This window comes from Buceros rhinoceros, unplaced genomic scaffold (assembly GCF_000710305.1).
Source record: "Buceros rhinoceros silvestris isolate BGI_N320 unplaced genomic scaffold, ASM71030v1 scaffold5258, whole genome shotgun sequence".
Taxonomy (NCBI): Eukaryota; Metazoa; Chordata; class Aves; order Bucerotiformes; family Bucerotidae; genus Buceros; species Buceros rhinoceros.
This window is the reverse complement of record NW_010428508.1, coordinates 80,048-92,949: the sequence shown is the minus strand read 5'-3', so window position 1 is coordinate 92,949 and position 12,902 is coordinate 80,048. Positions and strand designations below refer to the sequence as shown.

At 38.4% G+C, this 12,902-nt stretch overlaps 1 protein-coding gene across 1 annotated transcript in view; it reads left to right on the top strand.

Annotated features, from left to right (window-relative positions):
- The first annotated feature begins 408 nt into the window (after positions 1 to 408).
- JAZF1 (JAZF zinc finger 1) overlaps positions 409 to 12,902 on the top strand; it is a 31,804-nt gene continuing 19,310 nt past the window's right edge. Inside the window, exon 1 of the mRNA XM_010142300.1 lies at positions 409 to 604. Within this exon, the coding sequence (XP_010140602.1) occupies positions 412 to 604 (193 nt within the window). The 5' untranslated portion in view covers positions 409 to 411. The remainder of the gene's footprint in view (positions 605 to 12,902) is intronic.

The window sequence follows — 12,902 nt, the reverse complement described above, 5'->3', positions numbered from 1 at the left end:
AGTCAACACATTTGCCACTAGCATTTTTATCTGTTATAGCTACTCAGCTACTGGAAGGGGTTGAGTGTAGTTATTGGAAAGGATTGTGTATAGTTGTTATAATATTGTGTGCAATGCTGGTGTCTTCTGGGAGTTTAAAAAAAACTTAAGTGTTTGCACATGGTGCAAATGTCTAACCTAAGTTCTCTCAAAATCAGAAGTAAACGGCCCAGATTTTGAATGATAGAAGAAAGCTGTTGATGGAGAATTTTGTATTCTTGAAACCCCTGTGTTGCAGAGGAACTTACGGATAAGTTTGAAGCTCCAGTTGGTCATAGAGGGTGAAAAATACTTACTTTATCTTTATGTAAAGCTTGCTTGCAGATAGTGTTTTAAGCCTCTCATCCTCATGACTGTCTTTGTTCTAGATTTATGACCGATGCAGCTCGACGTGAGCAGGAGTCTTTGAAGAAAAAGATTCAGCCGAAACTCTCTTTGACTTTGTCAAGCACAGTGTCCCGTGGGAATGTATCTACTCCACCTCGCCACAGCAGTGGAAGCCTTACTCCTCCAGTCACCCCTCCAATCACTCCCTCCTCTTCGTTTCGCAGTAGTACTCCTACAGGTAAGCACCTACTGTTTGCTTTATCTCAAATAAACTAGCAATTTTGCTATATGGCATTTTGAGAGCAATACATATACTGAGGCATTGGGAAGAAGAACACCTAAAAATAAAACAGAAAATCTTTGAGTTCTTTTATTTGCATTTTGTTTCCAATCTCTTAACATGTGTTTGGGCATTTATTTCCAAACTCTTTGCTAAAGCACATGAGGACACTAACTTTAAAACTTACGGCTGAAATTACTACATTAAGAAACTAACCTACCAGAAATACCAAATCTGCAAAAGACCGCTGATGTATTACTAGGAGTGCCAGCTGAAGATAGAAGTGGTTGGAATGTCTGCCCCTACAGCTTCTCCCCACACCCCCACCCCATCTTTTTATTTGTTTGTTTAAGGGGGTTGAATTCATAGATAATTGAGTGGACAAGAGGAATGTTCAGCTACTGTCATCATGTAGACATGACTTTCATTAGGACACTATCAAAAAAAGTAATGCATGAAGAAAGTGATCTGTGTTTTCTTGAAAAAGAAATGTTCTGGTGGTTTTCCCAGGTATAAAATTCCTGGGAATCTTTTTGCAATGATTAGAGAAACTGAAAACTACTTGCAGTGCTGAACCATATATATAGAGGCCCAAGTCAGTCTGGTTTACATCAGGTAGAGATCTAGTCAGATAATTCTGATACGCTTCAGATTAAATACCAATATCTCCTAATAAAAAGCTACTTGTGTGTAATAATAAGTCTATTCTGTTCTGTAATAAATAGGCCAAACATATTCTTAATAGGAAATCACATGAGCATTCTTGCTTTGATAAACTGCTGTGCCACGTGTTTTATATAAGCTATTTAATGTTTTACTATTAATAATTAAATGGAAAAATTGTAGTGGTCTTTGTGACACTGTCTGGAAGTTCTGAAAGGAATTTGTTGTTCAGTGTGTCGATGGATATGTAAAAGGAAAGCATGTTGAGAACAGCTAGATGATAAAGTTGTAATATAATACAAAAAATTTTAGAAGTTAATTATCTCCTATTTGAAACAAACTGATTAATTTCCTTGACATCCTACAGATGTCAAGGAATTTCTACTTTCTTTTGGTTTACTTTTTTAGGAAGGTTAATTTATTATGTGGTCAGGTAGTATAACGTGCACATCTGTTAGAAACATTGGTTAGCGATGTACTCACTGAAACATGTTGAATCAAATACTACAGAAAAAAGGCCGATATCTGGCTGCTGAAATATTTTTATTATTTATGTATTTTTCGAACTTTTTAAGTTACTCAGAATGTTATTTTACCTGTAGCTAGGAGAATCAGCTTGTTTTGGCGAACTGAGTTTCTGGAAGTCCTGCCTGCCAGGTTATAAATAATACCATCTTACGCTTTCTGCAACCTCTATTCCAAGTTCCCCGTTGGAGTCCTGTTCCAAGGTTAGCGTTTGTAATAGCCTGGTAGCAACAGCCATGTATTCTTTCTTGAAGGTTTTTCTTTATTAAGTATCAACTATCAACTGAGTTGCATTTCATCAGCCTCGCCCCAGTATTTCAATTTTTACAATATTAGAAGTTTCTCTGGAGCTAAAATAAGTGTTGATATTTTTCTGACAACTACAGAATTTTTCGCCATGATTGTTTGGCATAGGATTTTGTTCTCTGTAATGTTCATAACTTACTTACATAAATGAGGTGCTCCAAGTCCTGCAGCGGCTGAGTTTCTCTTTCCATTGGTGCAGTGCCTGCAGAGGGAGCCCAGGAAGGCCAGCAGACAAATTTTAGGTAGGCAGCACACGTACCTGTTATTGGCTGATGCAAATCTTTTCCTCTCAAGTGCAAGTATATATAGCAGTTGACTAGCAAGGTGATAAACCAAGGATGGTTAGGCAAGACCTGTTTCAGAGAAGCAATTTAGAGTATGTAAACCGTCCTGCATTTCAGCCTTGCAGTGCCTACACAACTTTCAAGCCCTACAGGCGTACCCTCCACTGCACCCAGTGATAATCAAGACTATTGCTTTATGCCTTCTGTGCAATCCTGTTTGATTTGTACTCCAAGAAAATTCTTGTTAACTCGTCCTTGAATACAGGTAAACATTTATGTCGTGGTAACTTCAGTAAATAAAGAGACTGTTTTTCCTCAGGTTTCTTGAAAGGGCGTCACCTGAGTTGATGTTACGTATTGATCATGATCCAAATATAATCATTGTCCTCATCCCCCGTTAGAACTATACTTTGTCAAAAGTAAAATGGGATTGATTTGACCCAATTTATTAATGAACCATTCGGGATGGCCGTTTCTCTTTTATTATCTCCCATCTCAGTTCAGTACTTTTTTAGGGCATGAAACTTGAGCAGTGTGCCTGCCATTACTGCTACTGCACAAGGTGTAACTCCAGGATGGTGCAGGTTTCGGTGCCAGAGAGAAGGCACGCCTTACAGGCTGGTGAGCTGACGTGTCAATATGCATGTCTCTTAGCAGAGTGTCTGTCCTATATGGCTGTTTGCCATTCCCATTTGAGGCAGAAAGGAAGAACCTCACTAATCTTTTGGGTCCCATTTTCCATGTGCTGTCCTCCCCTTAGGTATGCTACTTACCTTGGCTTTGCTAGATGCGGTAGTCTTGAGTGGAGCCAGCAGTTGCCTGAATCCCAGTCGCCTTTGTGCATGTCCTTACAGCTAAGTCCCACCATTTCCTGGTGCTGGTTAAGCTACTGTTGTCATTTTTCACTGAAGTGTAATTTAATATAATGATGTCTCATCCAGGTATTCACCAGACTCAAACTCACTTCACTTGTGAAATTTGGTAAGAAACAGTTCAAGGTCATTTGGCCGCAGAGAATGTTTGTTAAGTTTTGCAGTAAAAATCCACGCCAGAAGACTACAGACCAGATTTGCAGACAGAACTGAGCGGCTTCCAGGTTGACACACGTACATGCTGCAAACGTTCCATGCGAATGTACAGCACCTTCTTCTGCATGAATGAGATTATTCATGTAGAACCAGAAATATTCAGTCAAGAAGTGTGCTCTTTAACACTCTTCTCAAGTAATGAGGTAGACGTATTTATCTACAGATTGTTTGTGTTAGTCCCCTGAAACAGCCTGTTTGTGGTTTTGGTGGGAAGTAGAAATGCAGCAGTCAATTTCTATACCTCACCTCTGTTCCCTCAGGAGTGACTGGCATGTGCTCTCTGCTTACATTTGGCTTTTTGTTCCCTCTCCTCTAACAAGTTTCCTCATCTTCTGAAGATCTGCATCCTCTAATGATTGCAGAAAGTTCACTTTAAAAATTGGTTCCAGTTTTTGTTTTAACAGTAGTGTCTCCCAGGAGACTTTGTTTAGTATGCTTAAAAGCTCTTGTTAGAGTTCACAGGCAGGATTTAGCAGAAGAAATGGCTTCCATCAGCAGTACAGACTCCTTGAGGTGATAGGAAAGTATAGCTGAGTAGCCCAAGGCTTATTTTGGAAAGACATTAAGGTTCTGCAAACATTTAAATATCTCTTTATTTAAGGAGTGCCCAATTAAGTCACAAAAACTTAAGTTCCCTTTATTTTTAAATGTCAGTTTTGAACCCACAAAACTAATGAAGTCTAGTTATGGATAAAAATGGAGCTGATGTTGCATCTTTAACATACACTGTTAATTTCTTAAATGGTTTCGTATATCTGTGTGGCTCACAGATGAAATTTCCACCCCTGACTTCCTGGCTTTTAACCGTAAGTCAAACCATTGACATTCCTTTGAAAACTATGATAACTCTTCATACTGAAAAGCTTTAAAAAAGATACAGTGATAGTAACTTAGCATTAAAATAACCCAATCCCAATTTTAGTTAGAAAAGTAATTCATAGTAATGAATCTCAGACTTAAAAAAAAATTGTAAACGAATAAAGCCACTTTTGCATTGAAGGAGTGCCAAAAATCACCTGAAACCACTGTTTTGTGTTTGTTTGGTTTTTCTTCCATATTTATGACTTTTTTTTTTTTAACTATTCTAGGCCTGGGATAGTAAATTTCAGCCTGGAGTGAGTTTTTGGCCGCCCTATAAATCATAAAGCAAGAGTTTAATACTACCAACTGGCTTTTTAATGCCTCGACCCTAAGCCTTGCCCAACCCCCAAAAAAGCTGGACTATTTGAAAACCTCATAATTAGCATTTTTCTCTGAAGAAACTGGCTCTCAGGCTTCCTTTCCTGTTTATTTTGATTTTAATAGATTACAAGTTTATGCTGTTCTAATAAGTTTATAGACCTACTTACTGCCTGATCGTGTTGGGCAACGGATGGCAGCCGGTCCTGGCAGCGAGCGTTAAGGATGCTATGATTGGCTGGAACAGCTGCAGCCATCTGTCAGTCCTTCCACTTATAAAGGAGATGAAAGAGTGAAGTTTTCATGGGTGGTCATAGCTGACCCCATGAGAGAATTGGCAAGACTCATTTTGATCTGCAGCGGTCGTTTAAGTAGGTGATGAACTATTGGTTTATCGTATTAGTAGGATAAATGCCATTGTGGGGAGTCATATTTGTGTGGTCATGTTTGATTAACTGCATTTGAAAGGTTTTACCTTTCCTTAATATGGCAAACTTCCTTGAAATCTCCGCTAGCCCAAGCTCAGTATTTATAAACATGACCCCGTTTTCTACCCACAGAAAATACCTAACTTTACTATTTTCTTTTTCTCTTTCTATTAAAACATGACAATAACTAATTTTAAATTGGAGTAAAAAGTACTTTGTATGATTGTCCTTAACCTTTCAGGAATCTAAGATCTAAATAGTGATACTGTAATCCAATTTGCCTAAAAATTCAGTACAGCAATATTTAAAACTTAAAATTAAATATGACTATGAGGCTTTCAAGTTAGTACTATTGATGTATATAAACCATTATGTTTACTGTCTGAGGATACCAGTTGAGTAATGATTTAGTAGTTCTATAGTAACTGAGTAGTTTTTTGGATATATAGAGCATATTAAAATGAAATCAAGATAACTTTGTAGCTGTGTCAGTAATCCTAAGGCTGCACCGTTTCAGCCAGTCAGAACATACCACATGAAATGGGCAAATTTTTTTCTAATAATTATCCTGGTGCTGAACCATGATTTCATATAATATGTGATTTAAAGACAGAAGGTAAAATTCAATGTATTTTAAATAAAAAAATAAAAAGTCAGTTTTCACCTAGTGTGTATTTTCAGATCCTGTTGTACTTTTGAAGTACTTTTGATACCTAGTGTGACTGCATTCTTAAATACCTACAATGATTTAAAATATGTTTATGCTTATTTTAGGTTTAGTTAAACTAAACTAGAGAGAATCATGTCCCATTTACAGCATTAGGGAGTATCTTCTAAGATTAAAATAGTGTGTACATATAAACTTTTATTCAGTAAAATTAGTAGATTCCTGTAACTCAGACTATTAATGTTTTCTCTTGTTCAGCTGTATTTTGTTCAGAATTCAAATGCAACTACTGGAAAAACAGTGACCAAAAAAATTACAGCTTCCTTCTTGCGTTAACAAGATTTCTTGCTACTGATGAAATAAAGTTTTAAAGTTGTGTTGTTCCCTCTATGGGTGGAGAACCCCACCTTCCCGGGGAGGGAAGTCTATGTATTACAACTAAATATCTCCTTTCTGCTCCTGCCAAAGGCAGTTGGGACTCAGAAATAAATCTGTAAGGATCCACCTTTCTTCTGGTCCATTAAAGACTTGTCTGTTGTGGGACCTTTGGTTTTGGGAAGCAAAACACTGTGTTTGAGCAGTTTGATCCCAATAAAGCTTGTCTCAAGTAATGTTAGCTTGATGACGTGAAGTACCGTACCTAGAATTCTGCTGTATAGCATTTTCATTCATGGATAACTCATGAAGGAGTCCCAAGGGCCTTCTCTTGACTCTATTCCCTTTTGTTTTCCAAAAATGCAAAAGCTGAAAGAAAACCACCCATTGTTTGCTGGTAATACCAATCCAAAACACAATAGTAACCAGCCATTGGAATTGGACATTGAAATACAGTAACAGGCGTGCTGGAAACTAATATGGTTTGGATTCTAAATGTGTGTTTAATTTTTGTAACTTTAACTTGTTTAAAAATGGATTGTCTTGTAATGCTAAAGCTCATTCCTCTTCATAGGTATCAAAGCAGCTAATAATTCAGCGCAGTTTCCATATGTTATGCTTTCAGCAATGAAGTAATCATATGGCACAGACAGCTGTTACGCAGAGTGCTGTAGCAGCATGTTAAACAGAATCCAGCAAGAAAAGGAGATCTGCTAAGCTAAGCTACTTTGTAAGTTTAAATAGTGCAGTAGAAATGTAAAGTAACAGGATGTGTCCCACACACACATGAACTGAGGACTGAGAGGAGTTAGGTGCTCAAGGTTTTTTGGCTTATGTACGTGCCATTAATATGTAGCCAAATAAATCTGAATTTGTAGCAGAACTGCTATTTATATCAGAATCTCTTTGGCTTCTGTCAGCAGGTGGCATTTCTGAACTTCATGTTAGGTTGAATCAGAGTAGACTGTGAACCATTAAATCTGTTATTCGTTTGATAATCTGCAACAGCTTTTTCTTTGGGCACTGCAGGTTGGCTCGGTACTGCTACAGCTGGAGAGAGCTTGCTCTTTTGTGGTGAGCTTCTTTAAGGATAGCTCACTGCAAAGTATTTTTCAATTAAGATTTTAGAGGTGCTTGTAGTTAGACTGGAGAGTCAGGACAAGTCAGTGGAAACAGGTAAATGTTGATGGCTTTTGGGAGATCGTGCTACAAATTCAGGTCACGCGTACTTAAGCACATGTTTAATGTTAAGCACCTAAAACTCACTGAGTAGGTGATTGCCTGGCTTTGAGCACATAGCAATCGTTTCGTCAGACTGGAATGAAGTATTCTACACTTGCAGAGTTGCAGGCTCAAGAATTTAAGTATTCACCAAAGCCTGACTTCAGCCACTCACTTCAAGAACTCTTCACCTGTGTTGGCGTGTTGTAAATGATGAGGTTTAATTAACTGCACCTTCTGTTAATGTAGTGTAGTATCATGCAGATGTAACTGAAAAAATAATGAAAAGTAGAAATATGAGATCAAATCTCAGGTCTCTTTTACTAACTCATTGCTCAGAAGTGGGCTGTGAGTGCTACATTTTTGTGTGTTTGACTTACGGGGTGTCTAGCATAGTAAAGCACGAATCAACCAAGTTTTACTGCAGCTTGAAAAAACACACTTTCAGAGTTCTGAGGAACCATCTCATTAGTTGATCAAATAGAATTTTCTACTTGCTTCATTGCCTGTTCAGAGACCAAAGAACTTGTATGCTGTGTTCTTAGCAAAAATTAGATATATAGACCCACTCTCATATAAAGAATATGGGCAAATAACTAAGCTATACTTTGCAAAATGAAGACCAAATTCTGCTCTCCAATATAATGAAAGTTTGTTTGAATGCATTCGATATTTCAGGCCTGCAAGATATGAGAAAATACCTTGAGACAACTGTGGTCTGTGACAAAACTGAGGGACTTCTCCGGTGCCAGGATTTCACATATCTGTGCAGATGACAAAAGAGAACTTTCTTTATAATTATTGAAGCCAGAATGGTTCCATCTAATTGCAGGTTTGGGGGCCTTTATTAAACCTGCATGCCAATTAGTATATAATTATTAATATGTAATTAATATATACGTATGTTTGCCCAGCATTTAGCAGTCTGAGGCACCTGTTCTACCATAACCTTTTGGGTGTTCTTCTAAAAATAACTAAATACATAAGTAGTAGTTTTTTAAAAATTAATGACATTCTACAAAACAGTTGATTAACGTGAGTTAACTGTAATATGTGTGTGTGCTTAGACAACGTATGAGATTCTAACATGAGCTTTTGGCTGAAATCATGATCGAGCATGAATAATAAGCAAAATCTGTGGTAGTTTCTAGTTTCTGCTTTAAGGAATAAAGCTACAGTAGGAGATTTCCAATAACAATGAAAAATAATAAGTAACAGTGCAATTATTTCTTACAGGAGTTTTCTTAGCACAGGTGGGATTTGTTCCCAGCAACAGTTAAAAGATGTTTTTCCAGAGCTAGAAGCCACATTGCCCTTCTAGGGAGACAGACCTTAACCTCATACATACTCAGCTCTCACTTCCAGTAATCCAGAGTGAAAAATGCTCAAGTGCTTGCCACTGGGCTTGGCTAAGTGCTTCAGAAATAAATGTCCTTTTTCTTGCAGTTATGTGTTGTCATGTGGCCATCTGGTTTCCTCGGAGAGGCAAGAATATGTATTATCTAGGTTACTCACTGACAAAACCAAACCAAACCAAACCAAAAGAATTACATTTCCAGAACATTGGGGAGGATTTGTGGAACAAAGGTAATCTCATATTGCGTGCGCAGCCGTGGTGCTGCTGGCCTGTCTTGGGTATGACTGCACGGCAAATAACATATAGCCCCGAATCAAACAGCTTGAAATTATGAAAACCAAGAATATTATCTTAATCAAACCTGCACAAATTGGTGGCTCAGTGATTTCCAAGTACACCTGGATTGTGTGGAAGTAACTATCTGGATGTGCCGAACCAGCTGGAGATCTCATCTGCTGAGGTACTGTCGGCAGACTGCTGTAACTCTTGTTATTCCTTTTTTCTTAATCAGTTTTCATGGAATTCTGCTAAAGCAGTGGCAATAAGTAACTTCCAGTGATGGATTAGTTTCTCACATTTACCATTGGAGATAAACAACAGCATCCTGTAGGATTGCAGAGGGGGCTCTAGCACCTAGGTGTTACACAGGGTCAAGAGTCAGGAGGGGAAGTGGAATAGGTGTGCAGAAAAGAAGGGTAAGATAGCTTGTGCCTAAGAGATCTAAACAGGACAAGTGTTTCCAGGCAGAGCTTTTCTATTTAAGTTGTTTCATTTTTATCTTTGATCCACCAAGAGTGTCTTTACTTTTCTCCTTTGTACCTTTTTGTTATATGCCATTTATTTAAATCTAGCTGTGTGTTTACCTGCTCTGCACTTTGGCTGGACCCTGAAAGAAGAATGAGAGTTGGCCCAGGCTTGATGGCTATTTCTCTTAAAAGGGAGGCCATGGCGTCCTTTTTATTTGTCTTCTAGGCAAAACTGGAGTCTTTATGGACCCTGGAAATCCCAGCCCCTGTTTGCCTTACAGGAGTTACCTGCTTTGTTTTACTTTTTCAGTGCAGATGGGCCAGTGAGAAAGGAGCGTTAGTTAAGTGTTTGCAAGGAGCACAGGCCCCCAAGCATGTGACTGGGGTTCTTTCGAAGTCCTGTAGCTGTTTCTGCAAGGCTGTGCTAGACAAGCCAACACAGCACCTGAGCATCTTACTTTTTCAGAGGTTTGAGATTCCCACTGCTCCTAGGCTGTAATCTTGTAACCATCCTTAGATGGAGCAAAATGATGGGGATTCTCCTGTAACAAGCCTTTTCTATGGTTTTCACAAGGACACGTATCACGATAACGTCCCCTGCTTAGTTCTCTATCTTGATAACCTCCTCTGCTTAGTCCTCTTTTTAACTCCATCCTAAACGAACTTGTAACCCAAATACAAAAATATTGCATTCACAAAATGAAATTAAAGTGATGCTTAAAACAAAATTACATCTAAAGTTAAAAGGCCGCTTATAGAGGAAAGTAAGATTCAGTTAAAAATAGCTGATGGGGCTGTGGTGTGACAGGAAAATACATGAAGGCTTTTTTTTTTAATCACATTTCTTCTCATAGCTTTCCTCTGCATTGTCTGTTTTTCTTCCTTTTCCTCCTTTATGAGTGCATTTCCCTTATAATTCTGTCAATTTTCTCATTTGCTCTTTAACTTGGCAGTAAAAATGTGTTGGGCCCCGTTTGCTATAAAAACTGTTCTACAAAGATTGACTGAGTTGTCAGATTTTGTGCTTTACAGTTGAACACTGAACCTTGCCAGAGGAGAAGGCACATCAGAAATTTAACATTATGTCTTATTTATCTGATCTCGCTCACTACAAGTAGTTTTACATGTAACCTCCTGTTTGTAGTACTTCACCCCCCAGCCCCTCCAGAGCATGCTTGTTTAATACCTACATAAATTGCACTGGCAATTGTAAAGCTACTGTGCAGTAGAATTGCATTTTAGTTGCACATACCTGTAATTGTACGGGAATTTTCACAGTACTCTCCCCAAGGAATAATTTAATTGAAAAGTACCTGAGTTGTCTGGACTATAGCAACTCATAAAATCATCACTAGTTTTGGGGTTTGAGTACAAAGCGGCACTAGAAACACGGCTTGTAGATTTAAAGTGCTTCCAAGCACAGAGACCATTTTATAATCCCCATCATAGTAGTCTAGCCTGGCAAACCATTTTTAACAGAGTTGAGAACAGAAAATAAGCTTAAAGTAAAGATTATGTCTGTGTTAATTTGTGAGAAGTTTTTTTGGTGTGGAAGTGCACCCACTGTACATGGACCTTTCTTCCTCCTAATGGGTAAAAAAAATTACGCATATGTAGAAAGCATATTGTGCCAGCTTCTCACAGCTTGTGGCATAACTGGTTTGATGCAGGAATAGCTTGACGCTTAAAAAGGAACCTCAGTAGTTCTGGGTAACAATGACACATTCATGTTTGTGTGTTTATACTGCAAGAGCCAATTGGTGGAAGGATTTTATTTTTTTTTACTATTTAGCTTTACGAATAATCTGCTAATTACCTTGAAAATTACTAACTGAAAGCACAAATGGTTTCCAGAAAGTTACAAATTGTAGTTGGGCACATGGAACTTCTAGGTGCTTCTTTAAATCATGTCTATGTGTATGCACACGTATATAGATATACATACATGTGTGTGTGTATATATATATATAAAATATTGCAGTACAATATTCAACGAGATTTATTTGTACCATTGTAGTGCTTCAAGAACTGAAAATTTGCTCTAGTTATACTAGTGCTGTATGTCTCCATACTGAAAGCAGTTATGTTTTTCAAGGAGTTCTTACAGTGCCTAACAGGAATAAAAACAAAAAAAAAAAGCGTAGTTATTTAGGCCAACGCTTCAGGGCACTGAAGATGGTGAAACTTAAGCAAATGTTTGAGTTTTCCTTGTGCTGTAGCCAAAGCAAATCGGAAGCAGAAAAAAGCAAGGACTAACGTACCATTTCACACTTGATGACTTGAATCGCAGGGAGTTTTATTTCACAGGGGAAATGGTATATTATGAGTTGATGTCAGCCAGTACATGATCATCAAATTCTAGGAAATTCTAGGAAAAACAGGGTTGTTTGTAGCTCTCGTGTGTTACCAAGTGAGCCAAAGCCTATGAAACATTTGCTGACCCCTAAAACTACATATTCTCTTGTCATTTTAGTGCTTGTGCCCTGGCAAGCGGAGAAACCACCCTAATTCTTGCTGAAGGTGAAGGCTGGTGCTTTGTCCATGCTAGCATAGCCTACCTCTCGTAAGGTTTTTCCATGCACAGTCAGACACCAGCATGGACAGCAGTTTCACAGCACTTCTTGCCTCAAATGCCAGGGGATACAAGAAGCCAAGGAGCAATGGAAAATAACAACTTGAAAAGTACTTTCATTTCAACTTCAATCCAGTGGTATATTATCTGAAACAACCCACAGCTGCTAACGTTTTGTACACCTGATTGAAACAGTGAGAGCCTCAAAGAAAAGTTTCTGACAGCATACCAGGCACAGTGCACATTTTATTTTATCAGAATCTGTGTTTTTTAAAATAAGGAAGGAGACACAACTCCCTGATGAACATGTTCATATGTTTGATGTTAAAAATGTATTTCTTTCTTAGAAACATGAAGTAGGATTAATTAAAAAACTTAATAACTCTTTCCTGTAGATTCTGTTCATGGGCAGGATGACAAAAGCCTTGATGCTGACTCAGTAACCAATAGGCATCTTAGTCCTTACTGGTAATTCTGAGTATTGTCATTAGGGTTGTCTTTCAAAATGTGCTGATAAGTTTCTTTAAATCTAGATGGTCAGAGCATTTAAAAGCAGAGAGAAGTATGAGGTATATTTTCATGCAAAATAAATCCTCCTGCCCTTCAGTGCATGGAAGTGGAGAATCTGCCATTGCCTCCCTCGTTGCTGGTCAGGGCTTTGTAATCCTCCTGGGGCTCATAAGCATGAAAACTCCTTTGGCCTGAAGCTGCTGAAGGAGTGCTGAGCTGCCCTGGGTCCTCCACCAGCAGTCTGCCATGGGATCCCTTTGGCATGATTCAGGCCATTCACACGTAAGGGTCTTAACAAACCTGCCTAGGAGCATCTTTAAGATCCCCGGGTAGCT